Source organism: Ptychodera flava, chromosome 10 (assembly GCF_041260155.1).
Source record: "Ptychodera flava strain L36383 chromosome 10, AS_Pfla_20210202, whole genome shotgun sequence".
NCBI lineage: Eukaryota > Metazoa > Hemichordata > Enteropneusta > Ptychoderidae > Ptychodera > Ptychodera flava.
Genome location: NC_091937.1, coordinates 37,106,819 through 37,129,039, shown reverse-complemented (window position 1 = coordinate 37,129,039; position 22,221 = coordinate 37,106,819). Strand labels below are relative to the sequence as shown.

The following is a 22,221-nucleotide window of genomic DNA, read 5'->3' as shown; positions in this document are numbered from 1 at the left end:
TATCTACACTCAAATTGACATGCTGTTGTACCAGAGGCATCATATGGCACTGCTGGGTATCTGTAACACCACGATGGAAGATAGAGTTACAGTTAAAATGAACACTGAGCATGCAAATTAATATATATAAACATCTGCATCTAACATTCCCAGTATGATGTTAATGTTGATCAGTATTACTTTGATTTGTAAAGAAAAGTTTTGAAGAGAGAAATTATTTAGAAATAAGTGACAACATATTTCTATTGAACTGCATAGAGATGTATATACTGCCTGAAATCTGGAGCTGATTTTAGTTCTGCCTTATGATTGAACTAAAAAATACTGCCAAGAAGCTTGATTTTCATTGAATTCAAATGTTTATTTGTGCAATTTTTTTTAATCAGATATCAGTGAAAGTCAGTAATCCAATATTGAGAGATTAGTGCATTGTAAATAAGGTTGATAAATGTGGGCATGTAGGTCAATGAATTTTCAAATTGAATCTGGAAAAATGAATGGATATATCATAGCTTGTAAAAGTGAGATAAAACAATTTCAGACCTGGCAAAGCAACCGTGCATGCATAATTTGATCTGTTTGGTAAGTTTTAATTGTTACAGTAAATGTTATATTATATGAAACATTTTTCAAATTTGCCATATTATTTTTTATCGCCATATTGATTATAGCATATTTACTCTGATCTTGACACTAGATGTACACTGAATGCTTTCAATAAGAGTACTTGCCCACTGTAAAGTAAGACATACATGTATTATGGTTGTCAGATACTGTAGTCAGGGCTTACCCTCATCAAACAGTGTTACTGACCCGGTAGAGATTTTCAGCTTATCAAGCACAAATTATTCATAGATGAATAGCGTTACCCATGTAACAGTATCCTAGCCCTGGGCATGCATAGATTAGCTCATGGCAGGGTTCTACTCTAACTCATTGGGGGGAACACCTGTGCCTTAGATTGCTTGAAATTTTATTTTTAACTATGATTTCATCGTCAGACGTATTTTGTAACATAAAGTAGTAAAGTATTTGTTAAAATTCACTAAACTATTTTTCAATTTTTCTCTTAATATAAAATGTTATTTGCTGTAAATATTGTTGACAGATACAAAAAAAGGTTATGATCAAAACCTTCCACAGTTCCCCCATACTGTTAATCTAGTAACTTTTTTTTTATTCAAGAACTTCATTACCCATAACATTACAAATTCATGAAACCTTTTACAATTACTAGCAGAACTACTACCCCAACTGCCCTGTTCCTAATTTAGAAAAAAAAATCACACCCTCCCACCCTCCTAAGTCATCTGTAAATTATTAAGTCTATGGATTGTTGTCATATAACACATAACCCTGCACTTTTGTTTTGTACACTCCCAGTGTGTCAATCAATGTGATGATTCATTGAATTTTATTGTAATAATGATAAAAGTTTTTGAACACTTAATTAGAAATGGAGGGAGAACAATAGTGAATAGCTATAGAATGCTTCAATGACTGATAGAAAAACTGCCTGTAAAACATGTTGATCACAAAGTCCAGAAATAATTAGAGTGAGGGCATTAGTTCAGAATTTGTAACCTTGATGAGAATCAAGTTAACCCTTTGAGTGCTGTAATTTTTTCCACCAAAATTTAGTGCAACATTTTACCAATTTTTATGAAATTTTCTGTAATTATTTTGATAATTTTGGACCAAATGGGCACCACCTTTCATTGGCTACAGTTTTTCATCAAAATTTTGGAAAAAATCTAAAACAAATCGACTAGGGCATATTTTGAAAAGGCAACAAAAATTGATTTTTGCTCGTAAAGGTTAAATTATTTTAAATTAGAATAAAATGGTATGCTGATACTAGTATGTCTTCAGTGAATTCACTCAAAGTTCATCTCCCACATGGCTGCTGAATATAATTATGAGCTGTAGTTGATGTATTCTAAAGTAAAGCTGTTGCATCTTGCTGGTTTCTAGCACTTGCATGAACCTCATTCAGAAAAATGTCAAATGTTAACATGTCATTCACATTTACAGCTGTCAGGGTCTCACTAATCCTGATTAACGGCTAATGCCGTAAATACCTTTCCATTCTTGCTGAACTGTGTATCCATAAAATGGCCATGGGATTTATCAAACTGGCAGGCTGCAAACGTTTACCACTGCAGATCATTTCATTCTGTGTGAAAATGTTTATTCAGAAGATGACTGGCAAGGTCATCTGAGGTCATGATTGTGAAATGCAATGACACTTTAGCCCGATGATAAGGCACACACACTGTGTAGCGCAAAAGGGGGAACTCAAACAAGCCTGTCTTGATGTAAGACTTTGATCTCTTGCAGAGTGGCTAGATTAATTTGGAGAGTATAATTTCTGTATCAGTGTTTGAACACATTTGATATTGATCAGACTGTGCCCGGATAATACATATCGTGTTACATCCTCTTTGATCAACCTTGAGCTCTTAGGGAAGTAGTGAAATGTTTATACTTTATTTTGGAAAGTCCTGAGAGTGCATGCAGTCACTGATGAAGTGAAGTGAATAAATAAGGCAGCAAATACATAAATAGATACGCAGTGAACTTAGAATCAGCACATGGTATAACTTGTCCTGTTTAATTATTATGGCCAATCAATTACAGATAAGGTTTCATAAAGTTATATTTTGATATTTAATGTTAAGGCTTAACATGGTAGGGAAAATAAGCTTAACGCATGGTGATTTACCCTGAAATACGTGATTATTTCTTCAAGGTGATGATTCAGTAGTAAGACTGATTGAAAGCTATCGATGACCTCTTCAAAATGTATTACGTACACACATGTGGATGTAATGCTTGCATTTTTCACCATGGAAGAGGATAGGCTTCTGCTACAGAGCAAGATGTGTCCCGTAAATCAATATTAGATGAGGTATCTTAAATCGCAATTTGCTATAACCCATACACATGTGCTATTTACTCTGGGTAAGCTGGCACATAGTACAGTACATGTAGCATAATTCAGACTCACCCACAGGGCTACCACTGGGCCAGCCTGGAGGATTTTGATGAAAAAAAACTGTGGTCTGCTTTCACACTCTATTTGAATCCCCCTGTATCAAAGTCACTTGAGGTGTCAACTGGGCCTTAGGGCTGGCCTAAACCTTCCACACACACAAACACAATTTGGGCCTGGTCTAAAATTTGTGTCAGAGATGTGTTGTGACCATATGATCAGTATGAAATTCTATTTTTTTACATGCATGTTTGTTAGGCATTTCCTTTGTAGTTCTAGACAGTTTGAGATGCTGTAAATTGATTGTCATAGCTATTATTTGGTCACATTCCATATTTATTCAAATATTTTAACCATATAGTTGCTGACTTTGAAAACTTCATATTTGATGTAACCTGGTGTATAAAAGATAGGATGTGTTTGTCAGTATTTCATTGCTATACATGTACAGAAGGGAATCAGCATGTTGGACTTAGCTACCGTTGGCTCAGTCTACGTGTAGTGTGTGTGGTGAAAACGAGCCCAAATGTATTGATTTCAAATCAATAAAGCCATTGTAAAGTGAATTCTAACTTTCAAACCGAATGCGATGTAAGACTCTTTAACTTAGATTATTGATTGGTTTATTTGTTTGTTTTGAAGGGTGACTCTTTCTCAGTGGTAGCGTCGCTTATACTAGCTTTGGAATAAAGAAAATTATGTTATATCTAAAAAAATTTCACCTGGTCGGAGACAGACAGTTTCACATACATGTAAAACTGTTCTGTTGGCAAATTTCTATACTTTTTGTCTGAAGTTTTGGAAAAATTTACAGCATTGTTATATTTGAATGCATAGATTTGCAACATAAATGACAAAGCAGTTTGAAGCATCGGTATACACATTACTTTTTATCACTGAATGTTATTGATTAAGAGTGCTTTGCCCTTTGTATGACCTACCTGTCTTTGGATAGAAGTTTCTATTCATACATGGTTGATGTGTAATCTTTTTACATGGTTGCCCTAGGTGCATGCATATTAAATACCAGTAACACATTCATGCATATATACAACTTGTATGTTGTCTTGCAATTTTGCACAAATGTACTACCAGAGGTATTTACTTTGTCTCTCAAAAGTCACTTCTTTCAGTAACACTCAGTCCTGACAAGAAATTCTGTCAATTATATAATAAGGTGAATATACTCAGGATGTTGTCCCAACATTCATAATCTCATCTCCCAATCATTCATATCTTGTAAATTTGTTTACAAATTCTCTGGTCTGTTAGAAAGATGTGAATCAGTGCGCTGGATGAGTTTGTGGTATTATTAAATTCCCATGGAGATCTAGAAGTGCCTGCTAATGTGAAAGATAGGGACAGATGAATTCTTATTTATTTTACAATTACATACAGTGTTTACAGTATCTTTGTAACAATCCTTTCACCACCAAACATAACATCCTTTTCTAAATTAATCACTGAAAGGCAGGAAATTACAGACCAGCTAGGCTACAGTTAAGTTCTAATATTACAAAAAGTAACTGTAGACATTAGAGTAAAATTGCAAATGGCTTCATTGTTCCCATATTAATTTGCAAAGATGGATATTTGTCTGTAAATTAAAATAATATTTTCAGAAATTACTGAAATCATATTTACTGAATTTCTGGAAGATATTGTCATAAAAAGTGTAAATCAAAATGCACAAAAGACAGTGCATCTACTGGTGTGTTACATCATAGATAATACTTTTACAGGATATCACGAACAAATTGACTCTGGTCAATGGTTTTAATGAAATGGAAGATCTACACAGATCATGGCTTACATGATTCAAACATTGTCTTCATATCTTTGATCAAACTACTGGTGCAATGTTACCTTAGTGACCTAATTTGAGGTCAAATAAACCTACGCAGCAGTATCAAATACCTTGACATGATCACCAGGAGCAAAATTAAAACTGGATTATCACACAGTGAAAGTATTAAACAACATTTAAATATCAGTTAACATACTTTTATTGACAGTTTTAAGTGTATAATCTCTGTGTGTAATGACATGTACATGGATACCCTATCAAACCAATTAATGTACAATGTTACCATAAGTCCCCTGACACATGACATACGCCCTTTGACACTAGACTGTCAGCCCTATAAGTTGTCTAATCATAAATAGACCTGGATCAAAGCATGATACCAGCCATTGATGGAAAGGTGGTATTATAAATGAACAATATGACTAGAAGTATGAAAGAAAATTTTATGGCTATAGCATTTGTTTTAGATCACTACTGGTTGTCTGTTTTAACAATAGGTTATTAGTCCCCACGGACACCGTCCGGGGGGACTTATAGGTTTGGTCATGTCCGTGCGTGCGTGCGTCCGTGCGTGCGTCCGTGCGTGCGTGCGTGCGTGCGTCCGTCCGTCCGTCCGTTCACGCAGATATCTCTGAGATGCCTGGAGCGATTTCATTCAAACTTGATACAAGGATTACTTCATATGGCATACAGATGCACGTCAATTTGTATTGTGATACGATCCAATATGGCCGCCAGGCGGCCATTTTATTACGATTTTTTCATGTACAGAGCCATAACTCAGGCATGTTTCAACCGATTTTATTCAAAGTTGGTACAAGGACATTGACCAATGTCATACAGATGCACGTCAATTTGTTTTGTGATACGATCCAATATGGCCGCCAGGCGGCCATTTTATTACGATTATTTCATGTACAGAGCCATTACTCAGGCATGTTTCGACCGATTTTATTCAGAGTTGGTACAAGGACATTGACCAATGTCATAGATATGCACGTCAATTTGTTTTGTGATACGATCCAATATGGCCGCCAGGCGGCCATTTTATTATGATTTTTACCTTCTCGTGTCTATTTATAGACAGAGAAGGTATTAGAGTTGAAAACCAGTATGCTGCTGTCAAGAACTTCCGTCTGTCAAGACTTCCGTCTGTCAAGATCCGTTGACGTCATGCCATTGTGATGGGTCATATCATAAACTGGTGGGGGTGTTCATGGCTCAGGTTGAGGTGTGGGAGAACGATTTTGAGCTATGACAAAAATCAAAAGGGACTTAGCGGCATAGCCACAGTGTTAAGCCTTTCTCCAAGGTTTCTTAGTTGACTACAATCTATTACAGACTACTGAGCTGACGTAAGGGGTACTCACTTTGTGTTTGCTCACTCTGTGAGCGCTAGTGTTTGGTACTGAGTTGCGTGGATATCCCCTCATGGCCTCACGTGATCTGGCCTGTTGCATAATCTGCAGAGATGATCATATGCCTCCGAGTCTGAAAACTGTCATTGTGTAGCCTGTCGGCATTTTCCTTGCATTTTTTCTCATTTAATTTTGCAAAATATCGGCGAGTACCTCAATATTTCAAGATAACCCTTTCTTCCCAATCGTTTCCTGGAGTTTCGGAGTCATATGAACGAAAATGAGTGAAAGTTTTAGACAGGAAAATCGGACGTCGGCCATGTTCAATGTTTACACAGTACAATCAGAAGTTTACGTGGAGGAATTAACCAACAAACACTCTTCATGATGCCCGCCCTCTAGAGGCAGACCCTCCTATATGAAGTACCACATTTGATGCTTGTGGAAAGCTTGACCACACAATGGAGCATTTAAACTTTTAGAAAATGACAAACTGAATAAGAGGGTATTCAGAAAATGTCAAATACTGAGGAAAAATGCGCAAATATTCAAAATAAACAGGTTAATGACTGGTCAGCTATAAAAACAATGAAAATGTTTATGATCAAAAGTTTTTGAGATGCGCACATTTTAACAAATACAGAAATTATTAACATTATAAATATAAGACCAAACTATTTTTTCAGGGATAGGCCAGGCTGGAAATGAGGGGTGAGAGACAAAGGCACTCCTATTGCTGCACGTGGATGCAGCCACACCATTTCATTTACAGCATACTTATTCACTGTGTTGTGTTCAAGTTCTATATTGTACTGACTGTCATACAAGGATAACATAAGCAAATCAAATCAAATTAGAAAGGATCAATGCTGTTGTGTGGATTTTGCTGAACATGGCTGATTTTAATATTTCGCCCTATATATTTGGTATCCAGCAAAGGCATATTTTGATGTAAAGTCAAAATTAACACTACATTGCTGACAATATATTTTACCGTTTCTGCATGAATTTTTCTTTTTTAAATTATAGTATATTAGTACTTCAAACAGATTAACAGTTATCGTGATGTCAACCCATAATTTTACATCACAAAGACTGTAATTCTGCCAATTTTTTTTGTTTTTCAGTCATTTTATAATTTTGCACTGCACAAGATGATTGAACAAATTGCAATGTTTGAATTTGTAAACTCAAAGAATAAAAATCCTTTGGTCACAGATTAAATTATTTTTTGAAAAGAAATTTACTCTTAAACACTTTTAGCATATATTCTTTACACGGTCATGTATTTCAAGGAAAATATGCCTATTAAAAATAGTAATTTCTTCACTTTCAATTTTTTTCATACTATGACAATTATCAGCCATGAGGTTATACAAACACAAGACCAGATAAGCGTTTTTCATCATTTCCACAGGACTCTTTGGAAAATCCATTAAAAACAGTTAAAAGTGACTTGAAATGATCACTTGGTATACATTTAATTTACAGATGCCAGGTTGTGTATTTCACATGCACTCAGGTCAGTAAGGAAGTGCGTCATTACTATTTTGGACTGTTAATTCTTATTTCTTAATTATTTAACTTTTTTCCACATTGAACTATCTTTAGGCAGTTTATACTGTAGCTTAGAATTTTTTTGATAGATGTATTTAATCATCTTTTGGGTTCTTTGGGTCCATATCCCACCTCATGCCCCTACATCATCAACTATTTACCAACAACTCCATGCCAACAACCAATTACCTGACCTGGCCACACATTAGAGAAGGTACAGCGTCATTGACGGTATTTTTTCATGTACAGAGCCATAACTCAGGCACGTTTCAACCGATTTTATTCAAAGTTGGTACAAGCTTATTGACAAATGTCATAGCTGTGCACGGCAATTTGTTTTGTGATACGATCCAAAATGGCCGCTGTGCGGCCATTTTATTACGATTTTTCATGTACAGAGCCATAACTCAGGCATATCTCAACCGATTTTATTCAAGTTGGTACAAGGACATTGACCTATATCATACATATGCACGTCAATTTGTTTTATGATACGATCCAATATGGCCGCCAGGCGGCCATTTTATTACGATTTTTTCATGTACAGAGCCATTTCTCAGGCATATCCGCATGTTTTGACCAATTTTATTCAAAGTTGGTACAAGGACATCGACCAATGTCATAGCTATGCACATCAATTTGTTTGTGATGCGATCCAATATGGCCGCTGTGCGACCATTTTGTTACGATTTTTTTCATGTCCTGAACCATAACTCAGACATGTATCAAGCGAATTCATTCAAAAGTATTTTTATCACAGACCTAATGAAGAGGACTCTATCCTCTTTGAGGACCGTAATCAAAGTACCGATTAACAAGTGGGGACTGTGTCATCAACGATGACTTGTTACTTATATGATGTGCCTGTTAAAGGTATACTGTCATCTGTTCCAATTTTGCCACAGTTACCATGGAAAGAGAAAATCTAACCAATCACAGATTTTAAGCGGGTGGCCGCTTTTTAAATACAGTGCCCTCACATGGGCATTTTGAATACCTAGGATCGCCCCTTTGACCATACATGGGCATATTTATATTACAGGTGACTGTATACTGTGTCTTTATATCTGATATTGTAATTCATTTTTTGTGTTCACTTATAACTAAAATTTGCAAGTTTTTGACTTTCCACATGACAGGTGGGGGTTCCTACTTCATGATATCTCGTAATCTAGGACCAGAGTTTGGGGGAGCGGTCGGCATTCTATTTTACCTGGCCAATACATTTGCCACTTCTATGTATCTCATCGGAGCTGTAGAAATTTTGCTGGTAAGTTTTTTCCACTGAAAATTTTCAGGGTTAAATGAACTCTAGCAACCCAATAAAATGATATGAAACTTGTGAAGCCTACATAGGTATCATGATAACTTGGACAAAATAAAACTTTCAAAATAAACAAATACAAACAAAAAATGATGTAGATGGACAACCAGTTTTATAGATCAGAGCAATTACTCATATTGCTCTATTTTTACCCAGTTTGCACTTTTTCTTTATATCAAAATTCTAATTGTTCACTTTGTCATCAGCAATCTAAGCAAGGTGTTAATTTAAAAATGTATCAAATTTCACCAAATAAAAAAAAAATTCAAAAAAAAAATCGCGGCGCCGTATCATTTTTGCCACATGTAAATGACCAGAAACAAACCTATTATTTTTTTGGCCTGAGTGATTTCAATCACAACCAAGCATTGCATATTTCTCTGCAGGTAGTCAGGAATGAGGCAGTCTACTGATTGAAATGATCATTAATCTACATTTTCTCCTAGGTACTGTATATGTGTTTGAACAGATTGACAATTTTTAACTCTTTACAGCCATCACATCTATTCTCCTGTTCTTCTTTCAGACATACATGGCCCCAGAGATGGCAATAGGAGATGTCAGCCACAATGAACACAATCTTCAGAATAATTTTCGTCTGTACGGCACAATATTACTAATCATTGTGGCCGTGATTGTTGCTGTTGGCGTCAAGTTTGTACAGATGTTTGCACCGGTATCGCTGGCATGTGTCATCATATCTATCATTGCCATCTTTGTCGGAGGCTTTGTTACATCCGAGTCTCGCAGTCCAAGGTAAGCTGGTATGAGCTGTGACATAAATGTTTAAATATTAAATATATTTAAATATGAAATATTATTGTCATATACAATTCAATAAAAGCATTTTTATCATGTACAATTCAATTACAGTTAACGATGCTTTTCCAGCCAAATAATCTGTTTCTATAGCTTAGGCATAGTAGTATAATTATGACACTAGTAATAAACCAAACTGAGCAACCTACATGTGACGTCTCAGCTGAATACTAAAACCAAGGTAACATAATGGCTGCTTCATCAGCACACATTCTTTACCAATGCATCATATAATTAACTTCCTGTGATGAAGACATCACAAGATGATGAGGTGATTATCTGAAGGGTAGACAACATTGAAGCTCTGTCCTGTCGTCTGGAATTCATAATTGCTCATTTGACGGTTATATGTTGAGATCAATCCAAACACCATTGGCTGTCCTTCTATTTTATGAATCAGTAAGTAATCATGCACTGCCATAATCAAATGGCAAAGATTTTCTCCACTCAGTTCTTGCAATTTTCCTGTCTCAGAGATTTTTGTAATCCATCAATGTTGTTATTTAATGCAACCAAATATATAAAAAACTTGAAATGAAACACGCTAAATCAACATGTATATCCCTGTAGTTATTGCTTGGCATGATAAAACAGCACAATCTCTGAAATTGACTGCACTAAGTTCTGCATATACCGGTATAACAAGCTGGCTGATAACCTAGCTCTAAATCCAAGCATAATCTCCACATAAATCATAATTTTACAGTTTTGTAGCCATCGATATTATAGATACTCATTCATAATAGCTTGAATTCAGCCACAGAGTAAACATTTCAATTTAGTATGATGTACTTGCTCTTTTATCTCAAGTAAAATGATATACTACCATCCATCTGATATCAGTGTTCTCCTCTGCAATAAATATTACATGTATTTAAATTAACCTGACTGTATAAACCTTACCAAATTAATATTGTCAGTACTACAATCGTAGACTGCACATATTGGACTCAGCATTTTTTTTAATTCAAATATATGAAGCTTTTTAAAAAAGTTCCAATCATATCTCCAACCCTCTGATCCAACTCCCAAGCATGATGTACTAAAATTTTATTGATTTAATTCCAAGTTGCTCTTAAAAGTCAAACCATTTTTGCTCAATTTATGTACATGGTAAACACACTTTTACTATCACTAGTGTAAAACGTGTAAAATTTATTTTAACTGGGCCCCCCTGTCCTCTATAATTCACACACAGAAACTACAATGCATTTGAACAAGCAATAGGGCTTATACCCATCTTCTTTTAAGATGGGTGTAATACCCATCTTCTTTTAAGATAGGTGTAATACCCATCTTCTTTTAAGATGGGTGTAATACCCATCTGGGTGTAATACCCATCTTCTTTTAAGATGGGTGTAATACCCATCTGGGTATAATACCCATCTTCTTTTAAGATGGGTGTAATACCCATTTTAAAAGACGATGAGTATTATGCTCAGACTTCTTTCAAGATTGGTATAATGAAATGTGATAAGGCGACACAGTAATATTTCCAGTGTGATTTATACAGTATAAAGAGTAGACAATTCATGAAGTAGGCCTGTAAGACCATTCTGAAGGGCTGAATGTTTGATTACGGCAACATTCCAAACACTGACTGTAACTCATGAAATCATGATAGCTGTCTGAATATCCACTCATGTTTGTCTTTAAAAGTGCTCAGAACATGCTGAATTTGCTTCCAGTATTTGAAATGGAACTTGCTGAAAATTGGAACAAATAGCAATAAGGCTTATTTTCATCTTCTTCTCAATAAATGTCCTTCTAAAGTGCTCAGAACATGCTCACTTTGCTTTCAATATTGAAATGGAGTTTGCTGAAATGTGGCTTATATACACTATAGCTAAGCATAGGTTTTAAAATTAACTGCAGCAGATCTGACCCGCACACTTTCCTCACTTGAAACGGTACTTGGTTTACTTTTACGCAGTTGCTACATGTATATAAACACTTTTGCAATCACATTACGCAGGATACCTGACATATCGGTACTATACCATCAACATTGCTGATAATTTCTATTATTACCTGCAAGTACCATATGTCTCAGTGATTTGTATAATGCTATCAGATATCCCTAATGCTATAGTACAGTGTGGTTGGCCAACAGTGAGATAAACTCACACTTAAGTAGAACACAACTCCCGATGTTGCTACTATAATTGACGACCAATTTTCTATTGATATTGATGTCGATAGTGTCAGGAAAGAGTTGCTTTGCATTAGCACCAGCAAAGCTATAGGAAGTGATGGCATTCCCAATATGTTTTTGAGGGAATGTGCAAATGAACTTGCTATACCAATTACCATCTTATTCAATAGGTCTATTAAAGAGGGGATTTTTCCTGATATCTGGAAACGTGCAAACATTATCCCATTTTCAAATTAGGAAGTCGTTCAAAAGTTGAACATTACGGCCGATTTCCATTTTACCAAGTCATAAGTTGACTTCTTTTGGTGTCCAGGGCACTTATCTGAAATGGTTTAATTCATATCTTGATAACAGGCTACACAGAGTGATTATAAAAAATGCTTTTTCTGAGTGGACTCCCGTCCTTTCGGGCGTTCCTCAGGGTTCTCACCTTGGTCCACTTTTATTTATTCTTTTCATTAATGACATCTCTGATAATCTTGTGTCGGATTCGTTACTTTTTGCCGATGACATGAAGATTTATCGTATCATTGATTCGGATAATGACTCTTTATGCTGCAATCTGATATCGATAGAATTGTCAGCTGGTCCGACACTTGGTTATTGAATCTTAATCCTATTAAATGTAAAGTTCTTACTGTTTGAAAAGAAATGTTAATATTTTCCCTTACAAACTCGACACTCATGCATTGAGTAGAGTCAGTAGCATGAGAGATCTCGGTGTTATTATTGACCAAAGATTATATTTTTGTGACCATGTAAATAACATGATTCAAGGTGCTAGAAAAGCTCTCGGTTTTATTATGAGGAATAGCCATTGTATTAACAGTGAGCACGTTTTAAAATTATTGTACTTTACCTTGGTAAGGTCTAAGCTTGAATATGCTTCTGTTATTTGGAACAGTATAAGTAAACACCAGTCTGATAGAATTGAAAGAGTACAGCATAATTTTTAACATTTCTTCATAAAAGAATTACTGGTTTTTACAGTGATGACATTGACTCGTTGTGCAATATTTACAATTTACAGTCATTAAAATCAAGGAGGACTATTTTTGATCATATATTTTTATACAAATGCATAAATGCAAAGTTTAATGTTAATGCTTTAGCTTCATTTTTTAGTCTTCATGTACCAAGGTTTTCAACTCGGCGTACTACTTTGTTTCATGTGCCATTTGGTAGAGTTAATTGTGTTCGTGACTCTCTTTTTAGTAGAATTCCGAGACAATTTAATTTGCTTTTCAAACGAATACAATGACATTGATCCCTTTTCTGTAAATTTTATGGTTTTAAAAATGTTTTAAAACATTTTTTCTCAGTATTTGTTAAAGTTTGTTCGTCTTGTCTTCATCTTTTAACTCTGTATCTGTATTTTACTAACAGTCTTCCATAAATGGCCTCGGCTGTGGAAGTCATTATTAATAAAATAAAATAAATAAAATAAACTCATCATTATGGGAAAGCTCCATTAACTAAGGAATACCCCACTTCCCTACTTAGTTATCAGAGGATTAATGTCACAGACTAGACTTGGTTCAAGTCGGTGAATTTTAAAAAAATAAAATCATTTATAATAGATTCTCTTGTGTCTTTCGTACAAACCTATCCGGAATTTGGCAGCTCACGCCAGGTTTTCCCAGCGATTGAATGCGTCACGTTTGAGTCTGCGCAGTAGTGAGTTAGTTTCTGCCGGATTCACCGACTTGGACTTCTTGCAAAGTACAGGCGGTGAGACGGACTGTGTACACAGTGACGTAGAGCAATACAAAATGATTGACAGCCCCCGCCGTTATTCTGGCCAATAAGAAGAACGCTTACTAATAAACCTCTGCATGCATTAAAAAGTTTGTTGTCATCTCCGTGCAAAGCTAGACATCGAGTACGTTTTATATCGGGGCGAATAATGGCATCAAGTTTGTACATCAACCGCGTTTTACAACTGATCGGTCGACCACCGCTAATCATGCGAGATTAGGGCTGGTCAGTTTCTTCAGCCTGGGGGGGGGGGGTCACCCTGTTTTTGACTTTGGTGATAGGGGGGGTCACCATGTTTTTGAAATGCCCAATAGGGGGGGTCAGTGTGTTTTTGAATTTTGACACAGGCTCCTCATTGCCTAAAATGCTAGTGTCAGCCACAAAATTCATCATTCAGTTGTATTTTTCGGCGCGCCCTTCGGGCGCGTAACTTTAATAATCAGTCATATTTTTCAGCACGCCCAACTTTAACATATCAAGCATACATACATCAGAGATATCTGTATGTTCAATATTTTTCAGCGTGCTCTTCAAGCTCATTACTTTAATATATCATACATCTTTCAGCATGCCCTTCAGGTGCATGACTTTAATATACAAGGCATATATATCAGAGATATCAGGATGTTTCATATTTTTTGGCGCGCCCTTCGGGCGCCATACTTTCAGAGATATCTTGATGTTTGCTAAGTGAAAGTGTACCATTATGAAATCTGCATTTCATATGAAAAGGATGACAAATTCCTGATACTTTTCTGTTCTCTCTGTGAGAATTCAGTATGAGAAAGCAACATGCACAAATATTTCACAATATATATTTGATACAGTGACTTATTTTAGAGATAGAAAAATGACAAGATATCTTTCCTTCTCATTGATGCAATTATTTTCCTTTGTTTCATAGGTTTTCTGTAGAAAGATGCTTTTTTATGAACAAAATAACAGTTAAAAAAGGCAGTTTTTGTCATTATTAGCTGTGCTTTTATGGTTTCAATGTTACACAAGAAAAGGTCCTCTCAGACACTGTACACATCAGATTTGGCTAAAAAAGCTCTCTATGGCTCCTCAGTAGATTTAATTGGATGGTTGGCAAGTCTTAACACCCATCAAAGTTTTTGATTCCACTGCTTTTTCCTCTTTGATATTAATGATTGACATCCATTTCTTGGGCAACTGGAAAGAAGAAAAGATTTAGGGATGATTCATGGCCAAACAAGCCGATCAAAGCCTTAGGCATCTACTTTGGATATGACGAAGACGAGCTGAAAAAACTGAATTGGGAAAAAAAGGTAGAAAATATTTCATCAATGCTTAATTCATGGAAAAAAGACACCTCTCTGTATTTGGGAAATTGCCATACTTAAATGTTTGGCATTAAATGTTTGGCATTGTCTAAAATTTTATACTGTGCGTCGATGATAGTCATGCCGAAAGATGTGTCACGGAAAATTAGTAAGCTTTTCTATGAGTTTTTATGGAAAGGGAAAAGGGGAAAAGTTAATAGAGCCATTGTGATAAACAAAATAGAAAAGGGGGGATTGATGATGGTTGATGTGGAATCTATGGTTAAAGCCCTCACGTGTAGATGGGTATCAAGAATCATTAATAGTCGGGATGAAATTTGGAAAACCATTCTTGAGTCTTATCTGAGTAAATATGGAGGTAGTTCTCTTGTTTTTTCATATGATTTAGACAAAGCTGGGCTTAATACAATAACGAAGAGTTTACCTACTTTTTATAAAGAGATTTTGAGTAACTGGTTGGAGGTAAGAAACAAAAGAACGGTTCATATGAAGTTAACACCAAACAGCATCGGGGAGCAGATCATATGGGGAAATAAGTTCATTAAATTCGAAAACAAGGCTCTGTTTTTCAAAGAATTTATAGATTCTGGAATAATTTACGTAGCAGATGTTTTTAGTAATGGGAACTTTATATCGCCTGTAAGTTTATTTGAGATTTTGAAATGTAAAAGAAAGTGGTTTTCACAACTAAAAGTGTTGAGAACGGCTATTCCAAAGACGTGGGTTGAGGAGATGGAAAAAGTACAAAGAAAGATACATGTAAAAAGACAAGGAATAGACATGTTGATGAGATGTGATGATGGCAAATATAGAAATATATTACACTGCTCTTGTAAAGATTACTATTTTAACTTTGCCAAGGCAAAATCAGAAAAATCATATGCTTGTAGAATCTGGGAAAGATCTTGTGGAGAGACGTATATGTGGGAAAAGATATGGTGTTTTAAGCTGAAGGTGATGTATATAAAGAAATTGCCCAGTTTAATTATTTTATGTTACATGATAAGTTACCGCATAGGTATAACTTATGGAAATGGAAAATAGAAGACCACTTTGAGTGTAAGACATGCCATAAGAAGGACGATTGTGAGCATTTCCTGTTTGAGTGCACTACTACAATCCGTTTCTGGCAAAAAGTCAATGAGATTATTAATATGGTGTGGAAAACGAACCTTAAAATACTGTGGAAACACGTGGTGTATGGTTATATGATAGATATTGATACGTTTAAAGAGATGAACATAGTTATAAATATTGCTACCTTTGTAGTATACAAGACAAAGATATTGAATGAAAAATGTATTGAACGTTTTCTGAAGGAAGAACTAATGTATCTGAAAATCACAAAGAAGAGTAAATACATAGAAGAAATGATAAAGTATTTATAATGGATTAGTTTTGTGAATAATACCGTTGCCGCGTTGTATTTTTTTGAACATTGCTGTTGTTGTTGGTTTTTTTCCCTTGCGGACTTTTCCAATTGAATTGTCTTGGGAAAGATGTGTACAGTTTAAAAATAATTGAGAGATGAATAAAAATGATTTTTTGTAAAAAAAAAAAATTGACATCCATTTCTGTACAACAGTTCAGGACATCTGGTTAAGCAGAGAAAGTGTGAAATACATTCACAGCTCATTCAAAATACAGCTCATTCAAAATGTACTGTATTTAAACTTTAAGATTGACACTTTGAAATTCCTATCTTACAACTGACATGTCAACAATTTCACTAAAACATAGAATGACTATTTAAAATATAAATATATGTAAAATGTAAAATATTATATATATATATATATATATATATATATATATATATATATATATAATTTATGTCCATCTTTTGTTTTACCTATGTCGCGCCCGGGGGGTCACCCTGTTTTAGAAATTTGGAATAGGGGGGGTCACCCTGTTTTCAAAATTTGGAATAGGGGGGTCAGCCACTTTTGACGTCGGCAAAAAATAATCCACCGCCCCCCCCCCCCCCAGGCCGAAGAAACTGACCAGTCCCTTACCAAAGAAAGCTTGTTGAGAGTTACATTGAGGGAAAGATGTGTTCGTCTGCGCACCAACCGCAGCGGAAAATCACTGACATACGAAGTCGCTCCACATTGTTTTGATTTCCATCGCTTTGGGCACGTAGAGAACAGGCTACAACTGTAAGGACGGTGTCTTTTTCCATCCTTGAATAACGGGCCACGATTTTCGCATTTTGTAACATGGGCCCCACAAACAACACAGATATTTTCACGCGTTTTCGGTGATACAACAGAGGTCGTGCTGACTTTTGTGGGAGTGATCGCACTCGACATTTTGTCAACACGCCATGTGAGTTTTATGCACGTCTCGTTTGGGTCAATTGGTAACTCCTCCCAATGTGTAAAATTTAGCAATGTCATCTTATGAATAATATATGAGTAAAGAAACGTCATCTCATGAATAATTTATAGCAACGCAAACCCTGCAAGAAAGCCAAGTCTGTGATTCCGTTGAAACTGCCGCTGTATAGCGTTCACTCCCCTCTCGCGTTCACCCTACTCATCGCGTCCACTCACGCGCGCGTTTCACATGAAAGCAAAATACAAATCATTGCGTTTACTCCACTCAAACATTCACAAATCACAGACTTGAACCAAGTCTAGTCACAGACCTGCCTTTCCTACAATGGCACCAGCTGGATAAGATAAACGTAACAGTGGAACATTCACACCTTGGGGATGAAAGTCTTCTGTTTGTCACCCGAGTTGCTCAGGCAAGGGACCCGGGTTTCATGTACCATGGCTAGTTAATGCAGTCTTTCCCTAATGGGGACAAATGTTCGGACTGGCAAATTTCACAATATTTCTCTAATATACTACTTGTGGGGGGTTCATTTTTAAGCTCACGGAGTGAGTAAAGTTTCACCCACTTATTTATGTGAAAATGGAAAATTCAATTTCCCCCCTGGGGGTCATTTTGAATTCAAATATTCACAAATCATAATTGTAATTTGTTTTCAAAATTTGCATGAGGACCCTGATTCTCATTCTTGATTTTGAAAAAGGATGGTTTTAAAAGTTTGAGCAAAAGTGTACAATGTAAGTTACTTTGGTGGCATGTACTGCCTTAAAATAACCTGTAAGTAGATAAGCAGAAAGAGCAATATGATCTGATGTCTGTTGTGTGAGTAATTGGTTAATGGCACACGCAGAAGTGGAATAAGAGGACATATACATGTATATGTACTTGGGTGTTCCAATAAAATACATTGTAGCTCACCCAGCACAGAAATTTAAATGTAGTTACTGAGATAAAATCACACTAAAAATCTGAGTTGCTATGCAGAAAGTGCAATGATCTCACTTGTGTTGTTTTAATAATTGGTTAATGGCATATGTAGAGATGGAATACTGTAACAGGACTCATCTGTGTAGTGATGCACTGTATGCAGGGTGTATTAAGCTGGTCCTTGGAATATTAAAGACTCCTGAAAAGTCCTTTAAAATGCAAGATAATCCTGGAAAATTGATAAGCCAACCACAATTTTCCTACAAAAATCACAAAATGATAAATAATGGTATGATCGTCAAAATATGTAAAATGATATATGAAAATGATGTCTTTTAAAATGATACTTGGAATATGATATTTTGACCTCAAAAGCCCTTGACTGTGGGTGTATGAATCCAGTGTATGTTCTAATAAAATAAAGTGTAGCTCAACCATCACAAAAATTTAACTGTATATTAAGTCTTCTAAATAAATTTATTAGAAGCTATGTGTATTGAATATAGCATATGCTTTGTACTTGGTCTTTGTACTGAAGTGTTGATAATTTATTGTCCCACACATAGTGCGGATGACACAACAAATCAGTGTAGACAGTGTGATGATAAGGTGTCTGTTGCCAATGTGTCAATTCACTGATTTACATCAAGTGATCACAGAATGTGATAAAAATGGAATTCCTCTGTCACAACTCACAGAACACCAGGTTGATATCACCATCTGTAAAAGCCATTTCTCTGTGAAGCAGAGTTTTTATTTTAAGCTCTATTTGGATATATCACTGGCTAAAATATCTTACCAACCATCCTAATAAAGACTGATGTACAATTTGAAAATAAACCATGGTAAATTCTTAGAGGATTTACTCTGCAATACTGTACATGCCCCAGGTTTTATTTCATGAATAGTACATTGTGTCTTAGATAAAATTGAGTCTACTCTAAACATACTGAAACATACTGAAAAAAATTGAACTTATGCTGAACTCTAAAGTGTTATTGTACAATATTGTACATAGTATTGGTGAATATTATCTGAATTATCAGGATTTCTCTTGAAGATTAAACATTGGCCATGCTAAACCCTAGAAGGTTACTGTGCAATGCTGTGCATACCAGTAGTATATCACCATTTGATTAATAATAATAATATCTTTATGAAAAACCATGATTTCTCTACATGATTAAACACCAGCCATGCTAACCTAGAAAACTTACTGTGTAATCTACATTTACAAAATCATTATAAGTCCTTGATTGAATAATTGATGAAACAAAAAAACAAAGGAGCATGTATATGATATTAATTGTAATGATGTAAAAATCTTGTCATGAAATTCACTACCATACTGTGCATGTAATTTGTGATATGTCTCCGTAAGTGATAAAGGAAACTTCATTGCCAGAATTACAACTTGCAACAGTGAAGTTGAACAATTCAGCTCTCTGCAAATGTAGCGAAGCCCATTGGGTTTCACTGAAGATGGAGTATCAATTCTTCCTTCACATGTGCAGTGTATAATATGTTTGCAGACTGTATCACACATTGAACTGGTCTTCCTTACAATCAAAATTCCGTGCCAATCAATATAATTCTAGCAGACCCAAATATCATCATCATACCAGTATCAGGCAATATACATGTACACATACGATCAAGAGGAAAGATATAGATTCAACATTTATTACAATACCTAAACCTATACTGCTCATATTGAGACAAAAAACCATTTCTTTGAATTTCTTTGATTTTGATTTCTTTGAAATCAAAATCGGTGTCTCTCCAGACATTTATATTGCTCTCAGTCCCTTGTTATTGGCTGTAAATAAATCATATTAATTATCTGTATAACTCAAGACACTTCCAGCAATGCTCAAATACATTCAAAGAGCCAAGAAATTTTGTGTACCATATACCTTGCACTGACGACATGATGCCAAGTACTAGCTACACCGCTACTTGCAATGTTTTCATAATTACATTCATTTGTTTGAGATTCTGGCACAGTGTTGTACCCTTGAGCAAGGTACCGGTACTTTACCCCTCATTGGTCCATGGGGCAATGGGTTATGGGTACCTTGTCCTGTAATTTGGCATTCACCCATTGGATGATGGATTGAATAAATAAATATTATGAATTAAGCTGGTCCTTTCTAATTATATTAGTAGACTGGTTGTTATCCCATTTTTTGTCTCAGTAATAATGCATAATTTATTCAAAGGATACAGCAGATAAGTTTTTGAGTCAATTTGGTGTGAGAACCAATAAATAATTATTCTTTTAGTGTGCCTTCTTGAAAGTATGAATGTGTACCACTAGGTGAAAGGTTATTTAAAAGAATATACAAAGTACATACGCTGTGTATCTACACAACACATTCAATTATATGTAATTTAGGATGGGGCAGCCATCTTTTAATAGCAGTGTACAGTACTGTTTTTGTGAAAACCCAAGCACAAGAAATACTGTCGTTAACCGCTATGTGAGTTATTTATATTTTGAATATAATTACATTTTGTAAAAAAGAAATTTTATACTTGCATTGTGTCGTAACTCATGCCAGAGACAGACAGCTTGATATATTGTCTATCTATGCACATGTTGAGCTCTTGGCAACAGTCCATCATTCTGAGCAGACATTGTACCATATCACATTGATAACTTGTATACTTTGTGCAGCTTTGCATTTGCCAGTAGTCTGTACATGTACAATAATGTGAGTCTTCATCACATACCAACTTTCTGGTATTTCTCTATTATTGTCTTTGCATGAAAGGAAAAAAAATCAGAATTCTCATGATATTTTATAAACTTTTTTCTTTTTTGAACGGAACATCGTGTAATATTAAAGATGGTGGGAAATGATGCTTTTATTATCATTTTAGTTATACAGAGAATTGTTTTACAGAACTAAATGCATTTTAAAAAACATGCTAGTCAGGTGACTGAAAATAAACGGCAAAGAAAATACATGTATTATAAAATCAAAATTCATTGAAAACTGAGAAAAGTCTTCAGGTAGTTGGATTTGAATGATGTACAGACCTCATCTGTGCAGAAATCTGATATAATATAGTGACTGGTATTTTGATAGACATGGTTTAAAATTTATGCATCAGCAGGTAACTAGGCAACAGCCATGTAAATTATCCCAGTCTTCCTTACTGCGTCACAAGGACTGGAATGATTCAGGAAAGAAGGAAGAAATCTTGGATGTAATTACTCCATGTAATTGGTTTAGTGCCGGCAAATGTCAGAGTCCCATTGATATGCTTTCAGGATCATATACCTGTAGTGTCTTGGAAAAGACTTGCCTTGAAAAAACACCTCAGCAATTTCCTGTTTGAATCTTCAAGGTAATTCTCAACTAAGTAGCATGGTGTACAGCCTAGGGGCAGGTAAATTCAGTGCCTGTAGATGAACTGTGGTTCAGGTCCACCATGGGCAATTGAGAAATTAGTTCTTCTGATGTCCTGTCTAATTTACCAAATACTGCACTTGTTTGTTCAGATAAGAAAAATGACAATTTGCCGTCTTGCTGACCAAAAGTAATGGAGAATGAAAACCGTATAGCATTTTGCAGGTGAAAAGTCGTAAATTACAAACTGATATCATTAATTCACTCTTTGAACTCTGACCCCATGGTGACTTGTGGCTTGCAAAAATTTGCCCTGAAGAGGATTTCAAAGGGTTAAAATTAGACCCAACACAGTGTTACTACTTTTTTCACTCATTTACTGATCATTTTAGCAAAATTTAGCAATATTTACACATAAGATCTGCCATGATTTATCATATACATACTAAGTAAAATCAAATCTTTCAATTTCATTCTGTTTTCATTGTGAAAGTAGCAATATTCATATGTGCACCCAA

General features: G+C 35.3%; 1 protein-coding gene across 4 annotated transcripts in view; it reads left to right on the top strand.

Moving 5' to 3' along the window:
• Nucleotides 1–22,221, top strand: part of LOC139142688 (solute carrier family 12 member 4-like) — a 63,156-nt gene that overhangs the window by 12,473 nt on the left and 28,462 nt on the right. For all 4 annotated transcript variants that reach the window (XR_011554445.1, XR_011554446.1, XM_070712750.1 and 1 more), the window contains exons 6-7: nt 8,857–8,987; nt 9,568–9,797. Coding sequence is in view for 2 of the 4 variants with exons in the window: in XM_070712750.1 (XP_070568851.1) it covers nt 8,857–8,987; nt 9,568–9,797 (361 nt within the window). In the remaining 2 variants the exon portion in view is untranslated. The remainder of the gene's footprint in view (nt 1–8,856; nt 8,988–9,567; nt 9,798–22,221) is intronic.